The 20,214-nt window shown below is 43.6% G+C and overlaps 1 protein-coding gene across 1 annotated transcript; it reads left to right on the top strand.

Annotated features, from left to right (window-relative positions):
* Positions 1–756: 756 nt before the first annotated feature.
* On the top strand, positions 757–19,143 carry TM7SF3 (transmembrane 7 superfamily member 3). Its single transcript, XM_064460432.1, has 12 exons — positions 757–905; positions 6,738–6,892; positions 8,594–8,744; positions 9,169–9,289; positions 10,051–10,222; positions 11,299–11,476; positions 12,805–12,891; positions 13,319–13,399; positions 14,145–14,297; positions 15,677–15,774; positions 16,161–16,323; positions 16,845–19,143. Exons 1-12 carry the CDS (start codon positions 836–838, stop codon positions 17,105–17,107), a joined length of 1,692 nt encoding a protein of 563 aa, XP_064316502.1. The 5' UTR covers positions 757–835; the 3' UTR covers positions 17,108–19,143.
* The last annotated feature ends 1,071 nt before the right edge of the window (positions 19,144–20,214 follow it).

Below are 20,214 nucleotides of genomic sequence, written 5' to 3'. Positions count from 1 at the left end.
TTTTGAAGGGGTTTTACAACTATTATTGAAGTCAACAGGTTCTTCCTTAGATTTCCATGAGTGGGATGGGTGCTGGACTGAGCCTGGAATAAGTGAGGCTCATGGCACGAGACGAGCCTCTTGCAGGCACTCTTTGCCTATGACTGAAAGCCACGGGTGAGCAGTTGGAATGGTGAGCTGTGAATAAATAGAGTGACGGAGGTCTCACTCAGACAGGTCAGCTATGACAGCAGTAAATGCAAAACTTAACAGACTTTTAATATCTCGTGGATCGTGACTTACAGCAACCTCGTTGAGCAGAACAAAAATAACCTCAGCAAACTACATAACCTGACAGAGAAAGGCTGCCTTCCTAAGGGCAAAGGCAGGGAGAAGAAAGGACACCCCTGAATCTGAAATAGCTATAGACATGGACCGGCGCTCATCTCTGTGTTCTTCTTATGCCAGACCGACAGCTTCCTTTTGCATTTTAACTGGAAACTGGGTCAAAGCAAGCTGGGGAAAAAAAATACACGCGATAGGGGAGATAGATGAGGCTGCGTTAAAAAAATTAAAACTCAACCTTCCTCACCTAGAGTCTAGAAGCCGGCGGCCGCGGCTTGGGGAGGGGGCATAAAAGCCGTTGGGGGCGGCAGTTGGAGCCGTTACCTCAGTGTTTTAGTGCAGGTGGGTGAGGGGTGGCGGGAACGGCCTCTGCCGGGCGGGTCCTGTGAGGCGGGCGCAGCGCCGGCGAAGGCGGGCACAGCGCCGCCTGGCAGGACCCGCCCGGCTTTAAGCGCCTCCTAACCGCCCCGGCCCGCTCGTAGGCTCATCTCCTCTTCCCTCCGCAGACGCCATGCGGCTCTTTCCTTCCCCCCTGGTGCTTTTGGGGTTCCTGGGGGTCCTGCGCCATGGCGGTACTTCAGGTGAGTGCGGTGCGGGGAGGGAGAAACGACTCTGTGGGCTGTGGCCGCCATTGCACCGGAGGGCTGGCGGAGCCCGGGTTGTACTGGGGAGAAGGGTGTTTTTGGCCGTGTCGACGTCTATCAGGATGGAGGGGCGAGGGGGTTTGCGAGGAGGGGTCTGCGGAGCTTTTTGGGGGGTGTCCTGGGCGGCGGTGGGGCGACCTGCTGCTGTCTCGGGTGTTGAGCAAGAGCGAAGATTAAAGCGAAGATGTAGCTGTCTGCGGAGCTGGAGAAGAGTTTTGTATGTTCATAGTTATCTTAATCTTTGATGTGGGCAGGGAGAACCTATTCCCCTCCCCCCTTTTTTCTTTGTCGGGCTTTTTTACAGCTTAATTACTATGACCGCCGTAATTTTAACTCTTACATGGATATGCTGGGCTAATTTTTACCATGCTGTCGCAGGGATTTGATACAGGCTGATGAGTCCGGTGTAGAGTTGTATTATTCTAAGGAAACAAGGTGACATTCACTACCCATGAATTTATATGAGAAATGGGCCAAGGTTAATAGCAGGGGTTTTTTTTAACCACATACAGGTGGTGTTGGGTTCCCCACACCCTATGAATTGTGGGATGAAAACCACTGTCCCTATAAAATTCTTGAAATGAGCAAAACCCCCTATAATTTAGAGCTTGGTTCCTAAAATTGCTTGTTGTCCATGCTGATGTAATTTGACTTTATTTGGCTTGGACTTTTTTTGTAATTCCCCTGTGATCCTGTATGTGACTTAAATAGGCGTCCAGAGGTAAGTGTACTGTAATGATCAGAGCTTGTGAAGATTTAACAGCTGTTTAGTTTTTTCTGGTTAAACTCTTATCTGTTCAAATAAAGGAAAAAATAACCAGTTTCCTTTCAGAGATAATTTGGAGATAAGCAAGCAGTCCCTAACGTTAAGGCTAATAGAAGTCTTTTCTTAGTTTTTCTTCATTTTTGAACTAGGCTTTAATGAAGCTTAATTGTCCAAAAGGAGAAATCTACTCTTTGGATGCTTTTCAAGGCTGCAGGACAGGTTTTGGAATCAGTCCCTAGCATGGAAGACTTCTTCCCTTCCCCCCACCCCAATTTCATGCCCAAGATCTTAGCAGAGAGCCAAGTGTTCCCTGCTTCTTGCAGGCCCTAGAAGCTTAGCCTTGGCACCTGATGGTGGCAAGCAGGTTTGAGAATGGAGGCTCAATGTTCTTGGATTTTAATATTTATGTTAAAAGATGCTGACAAGCAATTCCTATCACAGACTTGATTGAAAACAGGCCATGTGTTGAGTAATTTTTTTACAGTATGTAAGAAGGCAGAATGAATATGGGACTAAGCTGTGTAATTTGTGTATCCATGCCTAGTTGATCATTAGGCCGTTTAAACAAGGCCACATGCTTAATGGTTTGCTTATTTGAAATTGTCCTGTGGTGATTCAGTCTTAGACACTCAGGTTTGCAGGGATGGGCTCTGCTATCTCCTAGTGCTAGAAGATCCTGCTTTATTTTTGAAGTGCTGATAAGTAAAATCTGTGCATGATGACCTATATTACCTCTCTGGGGTTCTGATGGGCTGCAGCTCTCCAAACTTCATACTTGTGCAGGAGTGTTTTATATATCATGTTTGTTACCTCCCAGGGAGCTCCACCTCCATGAAGTAGGAGTGCAACTGGCCTTGTTTGCTACATCCAAGCTAGATTATTTAGCATTGGAAAAACTAAAGCGAATTTATAGTGTAATCAGGATTGAGCAGTGCCCTTTTCATAAAGGAAGCTTATCTGGATGAACTCCATTTGCGCTAGCTGTGTAGTCTATGCAGAGACAACACTTTTAAGAAGTGCACACAAAGCTGTTCAGCTCTCTGAATGTACTGGACAGCTGGTCACTTGCATCTTGAAGCGCTACTGCCTAGGTGTGCAAGTGGCATCTTAATCGACAGTGCCGGCAATGGGACTGAGGCCAGGTCTTGCATGTTCTGGCTGATAATTGAAGTGGATTAGTAAAACTGTAAGCAGGTGAGATGTGTACTACTTCCCTCACTCTTCAGACCATAGAAGACCTCCTGACTTCTAACTTGGTGAACAGAATAGCCTTCTGGGATGGGAGTGGTGCAGTTGGTGACAAGCCACATTCTGTGGCAGTCTGTTTTAAGCATGAAACTGTGCTCCAAGCATGAGTCTCAGTACACATGCAATTAAAGTTTAGAAGATTTCATAAATCTTCTTGCTTCTTTTGGGGGTGGGGTTGGTGGTGTCTTTATTTGGGGTTTTACTAGTGTGGGACAACAGAGACCTTGTATCAGGTCTCTGCTATGCATCCATGTATGCATGGCCTTACAGGTCTGATATAACATGGCTGCTGGCTTTATTCTATTGAGTAACTGCATACTCGTGTTTTTCCTACTCAAACTAGTTTTCAGTCTGAGTTTGCATTTCATCTCCATTAAATGTTTTCATGTGACTGCTTGTTGACATACTCCCTACACTGGAAGGTTCTTCTTGCCTCTTAAAGCTTACATGAGGTTATTCTGCATATCCTCTGTAAATTGGTTGGCACAGAGTAGAAATGTATGTTCTCTGACTGTAGAGAACCTCTTTCTCAGGGGCAAGTGTCGTGAGAGGTTCAACTCATTTGCTGTCTTTTCTCCCACATGAAGGGCAAAACCAGTAAAGATACAATGTGGAGTGACAGAGCAGGCTGTTGTCCACCTCTGTTCATCAGTTTTTTATATGCTGGACTATCTGTGCTCCTGTTCTAGTATTGGTACTAGCATACCAAGTAATACATGCTCAATACTCCAGCTTTGCTCTACTCTAGCTCAGTTTCAGCAGTGCTGACTTCCTTTGGAGTATGTTTTCAGTTGATAATCTCTGTAGCAGTGAGGGTTCCTCTCTTGTATCTAACCCCAAACTACTCTGACATGTAGTGACTGTCATACTTCTCTCTACAAGGCAAGGAATAGGGGATAGCCTGGCATCTTAGAGGGTGTTTCCAGACCTTCACTATTTGAAGCAAGTGAAGCAATTAAAAAAAGTCTGGGCTGCCTGGATTTTGTTCCTGGTTCTGTTCCTGACTTGCTGGATCAACTATGTCGCTTTTGTGGTAGTGTTATCTGCTGCATGTACTGCTGAACCTGCAGTCCTGTTCAGTGTACTACCTTCAGTGAGACAAAGCTTGCCCAAAGAAGCAGCTTTCATGCTCTGGCCAGTGCTACGTGCTCGTGGAGGTCTCAGTACCTCTCCTTCAAAGCGTCTTTGACAACACTGAACTCTGTATGGCTCAGGTAGTCTAATGCGTGTCTGAGAACTAGCGGTAGCAGTAGGCCCAGTGAATTGTGAGTTGGTTAATTTGTCTTGCTTTCCATGCTACCTTACTGCCTCGGAGCACCACCAGTGACTTTTTTCAAATGACAGAAAAAGAAGGCTGGAAGGGTCCTGTAGTCTGTGGCCATGTAGAATTGCTCTTCCAGCAAACTTCCTGGAAGGTTCTGCTGCTCTGCAGTACTTGTGAACTCTCCTTTTAGTGATCTTTCAAGCCTCGCTAGAAGTGTTGTTCATAGGCTCCTTGAACAACAAGCTGAAAAATACTTGTCTGATGGATGTAACCATTCTTGTTCTGCACCCTGAATCTATGCTCTTCTGTCCAGACTCTGGTTTAAAATGTATGTCACATGTACTGTTTCAGGAGCAATTATGCAAACAGTAAAGCAATGTAGAACACCATGCCTTAATTTACCACACTAATTAAACTTGAGAGAGTGCCTCTGACATTCAGAGTCTCATGATCATGTTGAAGTAGTAGCTGCATGTCTTGCTGACAGATCTCTTCTTATTTATGCAGAGGCCTCTGGGTATGAGTACAGAGTGGAGGTGAGAAACAAGACAGAGCAATGCAGGTTTTCCTGCCCCCCCCCCCCCTCCTTGATGTAGATCACAGAGAGGATGTATATCGTTTCAGCTTTCTCTTTAAAAGAACCTCTAAGTGTGAAGATCTTGTGTTTCATGAAACTGTGCTGCAGTTCTTAAAGATCAAAGGCAAATATTTTTTCTGGATTCTAAGCTTTCACTCCAAATTTGAGTGCATAGATATATAGTTTGTGCCTTTTGAATGCCTTTCTTTAGCATTTGTACTGCTAGTTGCATTTCTGGTAGAACTAAAGAGCTAAGGAGGAAAGAGGTCTTGTGAAGGGGAGGATACCTGAATGCTGCTCAAGGGACTCTACCAGAAACAGATGACTACACAAAGCTTTTTTTGTAGCTCTAATTTTACATTAATTGCTGTTTGAAAACTTGGAGTAGAAACTTTTTCTACCTTAACACAAACTGCAGATGATGGGACAGAAAAATGGTGAATCTCTTTTTTTTTTTTTTGCTCCTAGACTGTTTATGATCCCTGTATTTCAGCTGGGGTTTTATTGGTGATGCAGTACTGGTATTAAATGGATTTTGGGAGTGAGCATGTAAGGGTTGAAGTTAGCAGGATGAGATGAGTTTGGCTTTTCCTCTGCTTTCTTCCTCTGGTGTGAGGTGAGTGGAGGAGGTATGAGGGTAGGAGCTCACCTCTGTTAACATATCAAGAGGCAAAGAAGCTAGCCAAAGATGCCAATTCTTGGCAGGGGAGAGTGAAAAATAACAGGAAAGGAGTTAGAATGCTGAGTACAGTTTTGGATGAGAAGACTGTATCCCTTTTTTGGATGGGAGACCACCTGAGTCATGAGAAACAGTGTATACGGGATGGTGCTGTGGATTACTCTGCTTGTGTTGGAGTATTTGACAGCATCAACCCTTTACACTAGAAGAGGCAACTTTACTGAGGAAGTACTGTGTATGTGTTTAGGCTTGATAAGTTTTAGGTCTGCTGGGCTACTGTGTGTGAATGCAGGGGAATTCAGGGAAAAACTTGAAAGGCATTGTGCATATTCTGCAAGTGTCTAGTCTGCCTGCTAACCACCAACAAAAGAGAATCTTGTGGCTTCTGTACAGCTGCTTCTCTTTCCTCCCTTGACAGCCCCTGTCCCTCAAGAGCCCAGCACAGGGAGAAACCAGGCTTTCTTGCAGGACTTGAATGACAAGCCAAAGCTGATTCTCAAAGAATCTTATATTCTAGGTCACGTGGTTCTTTTCTTAATTAAAACGATGGTGGGTCATGGGGTTATGCTCATCGTAAGAAGAAATGGTCTTTGTTGTGTCTTGGAAAAATTAGTCAGGTCTTTAGATACAGAAGTCAGGGTGCAACAGTCCTAATAATTAAGAATAGTGTGGGAGCAAGAGACATGAAGTAGCTGAAAGCGGGTCAGTATACATGTGTAAACTACAGATTTGTGTCTGCATTATGGAAGTTGACTCCAACTCCCATGGTCTGGGAATTCACCCAGGAAGTCTGACAGGTATTGTGCAAGTTGGCTGGCTAATACAAGCATACTTGACTGTATTTGCCGAAGAGCAAGCAGTCCTCAGTATCCTGTCTTTACTGTACTGACTGTTACTTGCTGCTGATAGCACTAGCTGGTCAGCTGCAGCTAGTGTCTGTTGCTGATGAGCTCAATTGTATCAAATACTGAGCTCCTGGCAGGAAGTGCTGCCCATGTGCTTAGGTGAGTGCCCGGCCACAGGGCAGGTTCTCTGGCTGTGTCTGTTCGTGTAGGTATAGCTCTGTGTATAGTAGTCTCTGAAACCTTAATACAGCTTACAGGATTAGAGTAGTATAAAACATCATCTTGCTCTGTTCACAGCTGACTCATTGGGCTACTGGAAGCTTCCAGGCTCTCCTCGGTAATTGCTTCCCTCTGCAGAAAATAAACGTCTTCCTTTTTTTTGTAATGCAGGTCTTCTTGAGCTGTCTTTGGGAAAATTCAGAAATGTGCTACTTAACCAGACCAATCCAGTGGAAGCTGTAATCAGGAACATTGCAAGCAATGTAACTGTCGTTATTTTTCAAGTACATGCCCAGCAAAGCGATGTGGTGATATCCTTTGATAAGGTACGGTAAGAGTGTCACTTCTGTTCTTAAGCGCTACTCTTCTTTCAACAAAGAAGTTGGCTCTGGTACATGTAGGAATATAGAACTGAAGCTATATAAATAATATGAATATCCTACCTGCATGGCTCTTAGGCAGTATTATTTTAGCTTCTTGTATTTATATGCCATAGCTGCTATTCTGGAAGACCGAATGCTAAAGGAATATCAGAACTGGCTTGAAAATGTTTCAAAGCTCTTTGTCCTTGGTGGAAATGGTGCTTTTGACATGTGACTGCTGACTGCTCTTCATCAGCTTGTCACATTAAAACCAGATTCATGATAAGTATTTGCGATATACCTTATACACTAAACATGCTCACTTTGGGATGTTTAGTTGTCTGCTGTTTATGTGGCTGGGATCTAGCCACTACAGATATGATGTTGTGTTACCCCAGCTCCATGCCATGAATCTAATTCTCCTTTGGTGGCACATGGAGAAATTCCTCCATAGTGAAGGCTCCTTCTTCTAGCCGAAAATATAAGCATTCCTACTGCTATACGTCAGCCTCAGTTTGTCCCCATCATTACTGGGATGGTGCTGTGAGTCTCTAAGTGGTATTTGAGCAGAATGTAGACTAAGTTGAAGGTAGTAGACAGAGATCTGACAGCTGCTGTCCAGTTTCCCTCTCCCCATCAGTACTGAGTGCCAAGGAGTATTCTGGGAAGCTTAGGAGGTGAATAATCTGTAGCACAAATCACCCAGCTCAGTCATCTTTGTACTGGTGAAATAGCCAGGATTGCAGGGCTAAGGCATTACTGTTACACCTCTTCAGTGTTTGATTACCACTGGTAGAATCCTCTGCTGTCAGTTCAGACTCTCTTTGCATTCATGGGCCTTACCAGGCAAAGGACAGCGTTGCATAAATATGGCTGCACTGCTTCTAGGGCTGGCCTGCCCCTAGAAATATGAAGCTGAGCCAGGCCTTAAAGCCTGCCAGGTCCAAAGAGTTTCCTTATGGTATTGCCTCAGGTAAGTCTGCCCACCTTGGACAAAGCACGTTTTTCATGCTGAAAAATAGGTTTGGCTGCAGGTCAATTGGTTGTTCTAGCCGTGTGAGTGTGACACTGCCATTGCTGCCTGATCTTTCCTCAAGAGCCCTGATTCTGAAAAAGGTGGTGCTGCTGGGCATTGTGTCAGTAGCTGACCTGGCCCCAAGTGCTTTTGACTGGCATGGCTGGTGTTAGTCAGCTGTCCCACAGTCATCTCCATTCTGGTGGAGATTGTGAGGTGCTTCTGCACTTCGGTTGCCAGAATGCCTTTAGTGACAGCTCACAACTTTTTGTGAGGGGTATTCCAGTTTTTTCACACCTTCACTGGTCACTCCGTTGCTGTGCAGCAGTATACTTCAACTAGCTAGATCTCCCTGCAACTTGCTTGTGATTATTAACTCTTTAGTAGTCTCTAACTTATCACTTGGGTTTTTAAGCCTGAACTAGTCAGTTTGTGCTGTGGGAGGCCACTCCCTTTTTCTTCCAGCTCCTTTTTTCCATCTTCCTTTTTTACTAGCTAGTTAAGGGCTGAATTCGTCATCTGTGGCAACTGGCACCGAAATGTGTGCCCTACAGGTTTGTGGCAGGAATGCAACTCCTGTGCAATACATCAAGCTGTGGTAGAAATCTTCTCAAGAAGAAGGTTTGTTTATGTAATTTGTTTCTGTGCAGAATCCATCCATGAACAGCTCAGGAACCGGAGTAGATAAAGGACTGGTTTCCATCCTTCGGCCTCAACAGAGCATATGTACATGGTACCTTCGGTCTCTGGATGCTAGCCAGGTGCTCAGCACAGCTATCTCTATTCCCTACATGGAGAAAGGTATGCTCTTCTTATTTGTTAAGGGATACCAGCTCTGCTTATTACAAGTTAACTGTGAAATTAAGTGTCCTTTCATAGCTGATGTTCTTACATGGTGCAAATATATGATGGAGATGCCAGAAATTCTTTTGAAATGAGCTGAAAAATTTTAGTATCACTGCTGAATTGTGAGTTGTATATCGGGTGTACTGTACAGTCTTGTTGTGACTTCAGCCTTAGAGCAGAAAACTGCTGTGCATGTCTATCATGACCTGTCTTAAACTGCAGTGAAACCACTTGTGTTGTCTGCAGGACTAAAACCTGACAGCTTTGTGTGCAGCTAGCAGACTATGCCTGCAAGTACATGGATTGCTGAGGTCTTAGAATGTTTTTCACGCTGTGTAAGGGGGAAGAAAAACTACACAACTATCTTATTTTGTTCTAGATCCTATTCCTGGAGGCTGCAATCTAGAATTTGACTTGGAAGTGGATCCAAATATTTACCTAGACTATACGTTGGTTGATACACACATCAAGTTTGCTCCTGCAAACTTGGGATATACCAGGTTTGTGGAAAAACTTCTTCAGTGCACTGAGCAATACCTTCTTTGTCCACTATTTGGCCAAGGTCATAAAACAAGACTGTCTTGGAAAGGCTGATTTTCCAGCTGCTGGCAGAAATTTTGTTTGCTGCAACAAACTCAGAAGTAAATGAGGGAGAGGTAACACAGAAGTTGAGAGTTGCATCTTGTGGGAAAGGTTATGCAACTCCAGATGTGCAAGCAGTCAGCAAGTACTGGATCTTCCCATTCCACAAAATGACTTAGTATGTTTGAGGAACAGTTGTGCATTACAGCCAGTTTTATTCTTTTACTGGTACTGAAGCATGCCAGTGACATAGAGTTTTGTTTAATATTGGAACCTCAAGCTATAGGGCCTTATTTCCTGAATGGTGTCTGATGTCACAGGTGATAGGCAGGGAATGGGGAAGGCTATGTTCAGAGCTCTATGTATAGCATGCATGGAAGAACAAACAGTGGTACTGTGATCTTTGGCTGTTGTGACCTTTTGGAATATGACCACTCACAGGAAGCCTCTAAATGTAAAGGCAGGTGCCAGCACAGATACTACCTGCATCAGGGTAGTTCTGCATAATACTGCTGTGGTCTGTGCTCACAAACATTTACAGTCTAGTTTTGAATTAGTTGCTGGTGTTAACTTCTAAAGACTAGAAGCCAAATACTGCCAACTCAGACGGGTGGCTTCTAATGTTAAGATCTGGGGGCTTGTGCTAGGCACATAGCTGACCTCTTTTCTTCAATTGTAGAGGAGCAAACCCACCATCCTGTGATTCAGGGACTGGTCAGAACTCCAGATGGCGACTGCGCTATGATGTCTACCAGTACTTCTTACCAGAGAATGATCTTTCTGAGATGGTACTCATGAACCACATACGGAAGATGTCTGAGGTGCAAAGTATCAAGGCAAATGGCATTAAAGTAAGTCTGAAGCGCTGGTATACCAGGCATGTGGCAGTGGCACCATCTTAAGTTTTTTCCTCCCCTGTGTTTATTTTCCTTGAGTGGTGACGTAAGCAAGCTGCTGATGCTTCAGGCTTCTTGCTCGTATCTGGGGTTTCTGGCTAGGAAGCATGCAGTGAGAGATGCATGCAAAATGTCAACCACTGTCTTTTAGGATAGGGGTGGCTAGTTAGCACAGCCTGAAATGTGGCAGAATTGAGGCTTCTTGCTGTGGGTTCTGATATTAGGTAGATGTTAGTGACTGCCCTGTTTCTGTGTTGTGCACTCTTCTCAATGAAACAAGCTGTTCTTGCAGTGTCTTCCTGCTTGCTGAATACTATAGCCACAGTGCTCCTTCAGTGATGTTGAGGCCAGCTTGCCTGTAGCAATACTGCCACTGAATGTCTGCAAATCCAGAAGTCAAGCCACTTCTGGCAAAGATTGATAGTCTCTCCTACAATGTCTGATAGATGCTGGGGGCTGGCATCCTCAGATGCTGAGAACTGGGCAGGGAATGCAAGGATGAGAGGAGGGAGGAGAGTGTAGTGGATCTGGACTAGGAACGGGCCCCACTGGAGTGGCATAAAGATATTTAACATGCAAGAGCAAACACTTGCTGCATGTTTCATCCCCTCACTCCAGCAAAGAGATGGGAGGGGACTGAGAAGGGAGAATCTCAGTGGCTATGACCTGTCTGGCCTTGCTAGGGAGTAGAATGGCAGCCTTGCCTGCTTCAGAGGCCAGACCTGGGTTAGTAGACTGACAGGGAAACTGAACTGTGCCTGCAAATGGGGAGGAGCAAAGCACGTAAGTGAGAGAGTCTTCCTCCAACGTTAGTTTGTTTTCTGACAGGGGAGAAGTGGAGTCTGCCCTGTAAGCCTTTAATGCTTCAGTTGGTAAAACTGAGAGGGTTCAGAATAAGAGAGCTCTTGCATGCAGTTCTTGATGATCGTCATATCTGAGCTGCTGAGTATTCCCTCAGCTTTATGGACACATCAATATGCCAACAGTGACAAGCCATTCCTTGCAATTAAAAATATTCTTTGCTGTTCCAGATGCTTACGCTGACAACTGATGACAAGACCAACATCTACTTTTCCTCACTTCCTGGACAAGGTGTGATCTACAATGTCATAGTATGGGATCCTTTTTGGAATACTTCTGCTGCATACATACCCGTGCATACATATGCCTGCAGCTTTGCTGACCTGGTGGATAACTGCTCTTCTCTCAGTAAGTTGGGACTTGTATGTCCTTATGAACTCATTTCAAGATTGTTGTGCTCCAACATGCTGAGAGGTGCTTCTGAGTTTTGGTTTTTTTTTTTTTCAAATGTGTGAAGGAGCTCTTTGTTCTACACTAATGTATTTTATTCCTTTATGACAGAGTCTACTTCTTGATTGAGGAGAAATTCTAGAATAATGGAATAAGACTAAGGAGAACTATTAGCAATTGAAGGTTTAACTTAATAGAGTGGCTTGCAAATATATAGCGTTCAACTCTGTAGTGCCACTCTAGCTTTTTCTGTTTAAACTGAATACATAATCTTAAATCACCTGTAGATCTGTAGATGCTGCACATGAAACTGAAGTAGTAAAACGTGAAATAGACTAGGGCCCAGCCTGATTTTTCTAACTGTGCTGGTGCTAACAGGAATGGTAAATTACAAATATTTTAAAAGGGGTTAGTCAACTAAAATAAGCATGAAGATAATGCCAGCGATAGTGAGATGACTACAAAGCCACACTACTTTGTACAAAGCTATATAATGATAGAATGTGAGCAGAAGAAGAGCAAAGCTGCCACTCTTGTTATGACTGTGGAAGGGACAAGAGTGAGTAGAATACAGTTCATAAAGTAAGATTTATTCTCATTATTATTTTGTTATATACTGCAACACAAGTAACTGTTGTCAAACTCAGTGTTGGCTTATGACAACATGAGACAAATTATCTAGGCTAAACCTCTTTTCTCTAAATCAGAGAACTAGGAAGATGTGGTTTACTTGTTTCAAATAGCTTAAATACCATTAAGAATTTTGCCTAGGAGACAGGTGAGCCATACTGGGATGCTGCTGGTCCTTTCTGTTGCATGGAGAATACACTAACGGGAGACTATGGTGAAGGCTGCAGTGAAAAAGTCTGTAGTGCTACAAGATTAGTGACCCAGGCAACAGCTGATTTTTATTTTTTTTTTTTAAATAAATGATTGGGTGTCCCTTTTTGTTTTTTTTAAAGCTAAGCAGAGAATTTTCAGGCAAACCTGAATCAGTATTACAAACAGCAAGGCTGCTTAACTATTGTTACAGAAACTTCAGCCTTTTGAATAAGGAGGAAGCTCTTGTTCCAATCTGATTTAGAAATCTACTTCAGTATTCTGTTGGAGAGCATATCAAGATAACTGTTGTTCAGGCATTGCAGATCTGCTCACATGGTGTGTCTGAAAGAGTGGCAGTTGTTAAGTTGTCAGTAGACTCGGTGACAGAAACCTGACCTTACCTTAGTTGCATTTTTGGGACTACTAGTTGGAATGGTCTAGTAACCCTTTCTTTCTCCTTGCAGGCAAACTCTCTACCAAAGTGTTCTTCACTGCTTTTGCTATTCTTGGTCTCTTCACTTGCTTTTTTGGACACAGATTCTGGAAAACAGGTACTGAATGTTTTTCTTATAAGCCTGGTTGGAATTTCATAGGTGTAACTTGCTGTAACTTAGAATGGTGGTGTTAGTATTAAGATTCACTTGATAGTGATTATGTGCCAATGAGGTCCCTTGCTTTGCTTTTACAGGATCAGAGCTTTTAAGCAAGGAGCAAGAAGTTTCTGGTGTGCAAAGAACAGAAACCTAGAACTAGGGTGCATGCTGGGCAATACAAATATGTAATCTTTTGACTGTTCGAAGTGTTTAGGACACCCCTTTCCAGAACAAAGTGTTGCCTGGTTTTCCTTCTGTGCTTCTCAGCCAGTGAGCTGATATGTTCTTTACTTGTTGTCACATGAAGATGTCTGGAGATGTACTGATATACCAGCTTGGCATGAAGTGATGACAGCATACTAAATATTTTTTCCTTCTCTTGTAGACTTATTCTTCATGGGCTTCATATTTGCAGGATTCTTCTTCTTTGTATTCATTACAAGGGTAACTGGCCTTGGTTATGATGGTGAGTAGATGTGTCAGGATACCCTGTGCTCTTCCCAAAGTATTGTTGTTATGAATCCCTGAAGTAAAATCTCATTTGTGCTTGTTGTTGGCCAGCCTTTGGAAGGCTGGGAGGGTGATACCTGGGTACTTAAATGAGCTCTGGTTAACATAATAGCTGAATATGAAACAGAGTAACTGTTGCTTCTGACACCAAATAGTGATGCAGAGTTAATAGCTGCAATTATAAAAGACAAATCTCAGTATCTATCTAAGGAAGATACAGGTTTTTAGAAACTCTGGAAACTTGTAACATACTTCCTTCCTACTTCTTTCATAATGGGTGGGCCTCATTTTCAGGTCAAATGCAAATTTCATCTGTAAAATGATCGAGTGGAAGGTCTGCATCCTGCTTGTTAGACTAGCAAGAATTAGTTCCTCTTGTTTTTGCCCTGCCTCGTGTGGTTACTTTTTTGATACATGTGCATTAGCTGTTGCAACCACAACTGCCCTGGGAATGCAAGGTACTAATCTACAGAGTAGCAAGACTTTAATCCCAGTCCTATACCATGCTTTTGGTAGCACATCCTCAGTTGCAGATTGGAGTCTAAGTGGAATACATGAAGCAAGCACTGATACTCTTGGTTGGCTTTTTTCAGAAAGTTTTCATTAGGTGGCAAAATCAAGCATGTAAGTAAAGTTGCTGAATAAGTTATTGCAGTAACTGAAGCTTTCATTGTGTTGGAATTTCCCCTTTTCTTTTTCAGTGCGTCTTATTTTGACGGCAGTAGCTGGAATTATTGGAGGGCTTTTCCTGGTTGCAAGCTGGTGGAGATTTGGCTCTGTCCTACTCTCTATGTTTGTTATTGGACTTGTGTTGGGATTTCTTTTTTCATCAACAGTCTTCTTTACTCCACTAGGTATGCACTAAAATACTCTGCTGCAAAGTGCTGGCTATCAAGTGATATGTTCCTGCTGTATTACAGGGACACTGCAAGGCTCTAAGATGAATGCCACTACCTGGATTATCTAGGTGTTATATTTAACTTTCTCTTTCCTGTGTTGGGAGGAATAGAGATGTACCTGAAGCTGCCTTTCAGGTGTGCTGTAATTAAAACTACTTAGGGAATCTGCAGTGGTGGGAAGAGGAAACTGCTTATTCTGCATAGAATTTGCTGAGGCTCTTCCTACCTAAGCTGCGTGCCATCTCAGCAATCTGACACCAGCTCTGTGGCAGGCAAGCACTTGCTGACTGTCTTGTTCTCTATCCAGAACAAATCACAGTAGAAAATCTGCATTCTAACTTGGAGGCTTCAGGCATAAGGGCATCATGGATTAAGAGGAGCTCTTGCTGTTATCTTTTGCAGTACCACAGAGTGAGGCTCTGGGAACACTGCACTGTAAGAGCCAAATTTGTATTTGCAGCTGGATTGACATCTTCAGGGTCTCTAGAATGACCTTGTTAAGAGAGAAACATTAGACAAATTGGTTATAAGAAAGCAAGGCTGCTGAGCTGGAATCCCTCTGGGACATCAGAGCATCAGCACGCTGCTTTCTCTATTGTAATTTTAAAATCTCAAAACTCTTCTACTTAAGATCCCTTGGTGGGACAGCTTTTCATTCTCCAGTCATCTGTGTTTGATTCAAGCCACAGTTCTGTGATAACCCATGCAGCCCCTGTTTGCTCTTCATTAAACAGTGACTCATCTGGGGGTCAGCTTGTCCCCTCTGTTTAACTGACAGACGCTTAGAAAGCGAGGGGAGTGTAGTAGTGTTTGAGTGACTTAATTGCTCCTCCTAAAGCCAGAAGAGTTTGTTGCCTTGTGTTGTGATGGCTGCACTTGCACCGTACCCTGGAGTCAACTTACATAGATGCAGGTTTATAGATTGTAAGACTATAGAGGCTTATAAAATAAAATGGCTTCTTATTGGGCAGAACAACTCTGGTACTTTTTGGTCTTACCAGATGAGTAACATATACCTCATAAAAAAAAAAAATATATATATCTTTGTTTCATGGACAAGATCTGCTGTCCCAACTTAGAGTGCAGGACCTCTACTCACTGGGACATTCTTTCTCTGTTTTTGTTTTGAGTAACTGTGTTACAATGCATCCAAATCAGGTTGAGCTCAAAAGCTGAACTTTTCCACACTGTACTCCAGATACTTCTGAATGTAGAGAATCTTCGGGGGGGAAAAAAGCTCACCCTTAACTGCTTGCAAAAAAACAAACAACAAACCAAACCAGGAAACATTTTACTAACTAGTAAATTATGTGTGGAATATGGTGTCTTTGCAGGAGACTACAGGGTCTTCCGTGATGATGCTGTGTTCTGGGTGACCTTTTCTTCTGTAGCCTTGATGATTCCAGTGCTTTTTGTAGGCTGTCCAAGAATTGTAAGTAATCGGCACTGTTGCCTGAGGAGGAGGGAGGAAGGGGTGTCGGACTACTTAATGCAAACGTGGTCCTGTGGGATATGTATAGAAGACTTAACACAGCTTCATGACGCTTAGCGCAGGGCCAGCTCTAAGGGGTTCCTGTTCAGCCCTACTTGTGCTAAACAGTCCGTAAGCAAGGGAATTACTTTTTGCAGTGTTGCACATAGCATCCATTAGCACTTGCATTTAGTCAACTTCTGCTGTCTTAACAGGGTGTCTGCATAACAGGTGTGTGCAGCCAGTTTCTTGTAGGAGAACTGATACAAAATCCTGCCGTAAGGAGGTGGGGAATAAAGAGTGTTTATCAGTCTCTTAAAGCTGTGGGTTTTTTTCTCCCCCTCTAGCTGAACATACTGGCCTCTGGAATAGTAGGCTCTTATGCAGTGATCCTAGCTATTGCTTGTTATGTCTACACAAGTCTTGCTTACATCACCTTAGACCTTCTCAGAAGGATCCTCAATGATTACTTCAGCAGAGCTTACACCAATGTGCCTTTTCAAACAAATGGTGAGTACTGCTCTTATGACATCTTTTTTTTTTTAAAGTACTTGTATTAAATGCTGGTTTGAGAAACCACTGCCTCTTTGGTTCCGTTGTAAACAGTGAGTGTTAAGGGTAGGAAGGGGAAGAAAGGAGAACTCAGTAAGTACGGTGCGAGATGTAACACCCAGATGACAAATACTAGTCCTCCAAAAGAAGGCTACTGGGTAGACTCAAAGGCACCAACCTTCCAGCAGGTGTTATGTGAGAAAGGCCCTTGTGAAAGCTGCTTCTCGGGCTTGGACTGCCACCTTGCTGATGAGTTTGCAGAGTGGGCAGTCAGAAGGCCTAATATGGTGACTGAACAGACTCATCTCGAATCCATGCGGGTTTGTGTGTTCTTGCCTTTTCCGTGGATTTACTCCAGGCATGTGAGGATGCAGAGAGAATACTTAGTTCCTTTCTGTTGCTAAACTTGTTCAGTGTTTGTGCTTGGGAAAGGAAGGAATGTTCTGCTTTGATAAAGGAATCTGTTTCTTCTTTTCCAGACTTTATTATCCTGTCAGTGTGGGCAATGCTGGCCCTCAGTGGAGTAACTGTGCAGCTTCGCCGAGAGAGAAGTGAAGTGCCCTTCCCACCGCATCCCTACTTCACCTGGAAGCGGGAAAGGGAGCGCAGAAGCACCAATGTCTTAGACCCTAGCCATCATATCCCTCCCCTAAGAGAGAGGATCCATAACAAGCTACTAAACATCAAAGAGTTTTTTCAGAAAGAGCAGCCAGCTGGGGAAAGAACTCCGTTGCTTCTGTAACCTGCCAAATAACTGGTAGGAACAGAGAGGAAGACTCTAGGCATGGTGAGATGAGTGATCTCCAGCAAACCGGCCAGTGGTGTGGGATTTACCACTGCCAACTTGTCCTGCTTAATAAGAGGATCATATTTGCCCAACCTGGAAGAGAAGTTATCTGTCCAGTACACTACATGTTGTTTTGACTCTTTCCTCAGTGGCCCACTCAGCCTACTGTAACATGTATGTCTAGCTGCAGAATTCTTGTACTAATGGTCAAGTACAGGTATTTATCTTGTGGCGATTGAGTTTGGTGTTTAGGTAGGTGAAGTATAAAACAGCCCTTAGAAAGCAACCTGTACAATGCTGGTTCTTCCCTCGCAGCGTGGAAACTGCTGCTGAAATATTGCCTGACTCGCTCCTGAAAGTGAGCAGCCTGTCAAATTGTGAGGGATGAGAGATAAGGACCATGCATAGAAGGAGTTCTAGCAGGAACCGAAGCGTCACCTTCTAATGCAGGTACAAAATGTGTGGCTGCAGACACAATTGTTTCCAAGAAGCGTTACTGAACTTTGCAAGCTAAACTAAGTGACTTGAATTTAAACTGCACTGAATTAACTATTGTGAGTGCACACACTGGGGCTCAGGAAGTGGACATGATCTGAGATGAGAAGACTGTCCCTCGCCTTTGGATGGTTCTGTAGCAAGCTGGTCATCTGGTCTCTGTGCAGAGATGACTGCTAAAAGAACACAAGAGGCATGCCTCCTTGTTTGCTTTCTTGAAAGCCTGACTTGTTTCTGCTCTGGTATAATCTTTTTTTTGGTGGTACTGTTATAAAAGAAAAAAATAAGCTCTTGGTAGCCAATGGCAGTTTTTTCCTGGAATCGGTTGAAACACTAACTATTTTTAATTTTAATCAATACATCTTTTAATTTTGCCTTTAGGGGGTGAAAACAGCATCCAGCTAGCAAAATACTGACCAGGATCCTTGCTGACTGAAAATGTTCCTTACCAATTTGGATTGCATCTGCCCAAAGCAGAATGCAGTATAAAAACAGACCAGGGACCACTCTTGTGTTCAGTGAAGGATTGCGATCTCATGCGGTGGCTTTATTCACTTCTGTAAAAACAAAACAAACAGCCATTTTCAAAAGGCAAAGTGGAGCATTGTGGGTTTGGCTCACAGAAATGCACAAGCAGTCCTGAGGCTGTCCTTGGTTTTACCTGCCGTTGCCCCCCATGCCTCATCCTGGTCTTCACGTTCAGAGTTTACGTGGTGATCTGTGATGCATTAAGTGATAGTTGAAGTCTTGCATTCTCTGTCTTGATACAGGTTACAGTGGCTCTTCCTTCTTAGTCTCACTGTCTTTGTACCTTTAGTGCGGGCAGCAAAGTGCATAGTCCTTCGTGTCTGAAGGTGCATGGCTGTTCTGCTACTTGCATGGAACCACCATGAGTGAATAACCTGGTAGTGGAAACTTGAGTTCTCGGCCACCACTTTAAGTTCTTGGTAGTAAGTATGTAAGAAACAACTCTTTGAGGAAGCTGGCAAAAGAACTTTATCTGGGAGCTTAGTTGAAATTTAAAACACTCTGGCAATAGGAAGGAACTAATTACTTTAAAATTACTCTACTTACTGGCCATTTTTCTTTGAGTGACAGCTTGATGACATAGTATCTGAGGTGACTGAATTGATCTGATGTTTAGAGAGACAAATCCCATGATTGCCTGGAGCTGGAACACCTGCTTCAGTCAGCAGAGGAAGGCTGAGATCCTCCAGTTTGGGTCTTGCTTCGCTGTGCTGGTGTGTGGCACGTGGGGGTAAATGAGGAGCTCTTTCCCTGGCCTCTGGCAGTGATGCTCGCTGGCTGCCCTTACTGCACTGATACTGAGCATGTCTTTGCTGTATTCAATGGCAAGTAGCAAACACTTGGTATATAAATGCTCTTAAACATGTTTACCTGGGGTTTTTTTATAACTGCTGTGATTAACATTGTGGAAGAAACAAGTTTAACTCTAATTTTCTATACCTTTTATAATAAAGATGTCTTTTGAAAGACTTTTGGAACCAAAGGGGTCTCTTTGAATTCAGTGATGCTTTTATAACTTAGCTTCTGCCTTTGGTATTGTAGGGACAGTTAGTCTTAGCCCCTCAAGGAATGAGGTGGCAGGTGAACTTAGGTGACCTGTTGTAAGGACTTACTGTACTTAGTGACACCCAGAGGCTGAGAGTGTGGTTAAGTTCTGTGTGAAACCAGTGAGGAAGTGCATGGTCTGAAGAGCCTTTTTGGTTTGGTTGTTTTTTTTTTTTTAAATAGCTTTGTCAGATGAGGTTCTAGAGGGCAAAGGGATGGCTGCCATCCACTTCTGGGCTGGATGCTGCCTGCAAGACCATGTAGGAACTGGGCTTTGACCTTCTTTTTCTTTTTTTCCCCCCTGAGATCCTGACTTGGAGATTTTGTCTTTTTTTTGTCATTGTTGGTTGGGTTTTTTTGATACTGCTAAGAGGTGATATGGGAATTTTCTTCCATATTCTGTAAGCCATAGTGAGTAACAGTTATAATAATCGGAACACATTAACTGATCAGTGCACTGGGCTGTTGAAGGGGTAATTTTCAAGACGCTTTTTTTGTGTACCCTCTGAGGCAGTTGGCAAAAGGGGAACTGGCCCTTACCCTGCTATGCCTCTGTTCTGACTGCAGAATCTCATCAGAAGCGCTTGCTGCCTTGCTGTGTTAGCTACACTACCTTGCAGTTTTGCTAGCTTAAAATAATGCTATCTGATGCTTCTGGGGAATCTAAATCTAAAGTACTTCTAGGTAGTGATTCCCCTGTAAAATCAAATGTGTTGAAGCTTCATGGAAGCTGAAGCCTCCTGGGCTGTGATGCTGATCTACTTCCTGCTGCTGTAGAGAATCTTCCTGCCCTGATGGCTCCAGTATACTTTTTACTGAGTTTTCTGCAGTCTTTGCTGGACTGTAATAATGCTGTAATGATCACGTTGTGATGTTTATCTTAGCTGATTGTAGAGCTTTCCTAGGTCTGCATGTATTCCAGCCCTGCCTCAAATCCACAGGCGAAACTGTCTTCCTCCTCCCTCTGCTCTTGCACCCGTGCTGATTTCTCCTAG

The sequence above is a fragment of the Phalacrocorax carbo genome, chromosome 1 (assembly GCF_963921805.1).
Source record: "Phalacrocorax carbo chromosome 1, bPhaCar2.1, whole genome shotgun sequence".
NCBI lineage: Eukaryota > Metazoa > Chordata > Aves > Suliformes > Phalacrocoracidae > Phalacrocorax > Phalacrocorax carbo.
Note: the sequence above shows the minus strand (reverse complement) of the source record. Positions and strands in the feature narration are given on the sequence as shown.

Excerpts from the sequence above, each read along its gene's own strand:
- TM7SF3 (XM_064460432.1), top strand. The coding sequence starts at position 836 with ATGCGGCTCTTTCCTTCCCCCCTGGTGCTTTTGGGGTTCCTGGGGGTC. Across the intron at positions 906-6,737 it reads GCGCCATGGCGGTACTTCAG|GTCTTCTTGAGCTGTCTTTG; the intron begins GTGAGTGCGGTG and ends TTTGTAATGCAG. Across the intron at positions 11,477-12,804 it reads GGATAACTGCTCTTCTCTCA|GCAAACTCTCTACCAAAGTG; the intron begins GTAAGTTGGGAC and ends TTCTCCTTGCAG.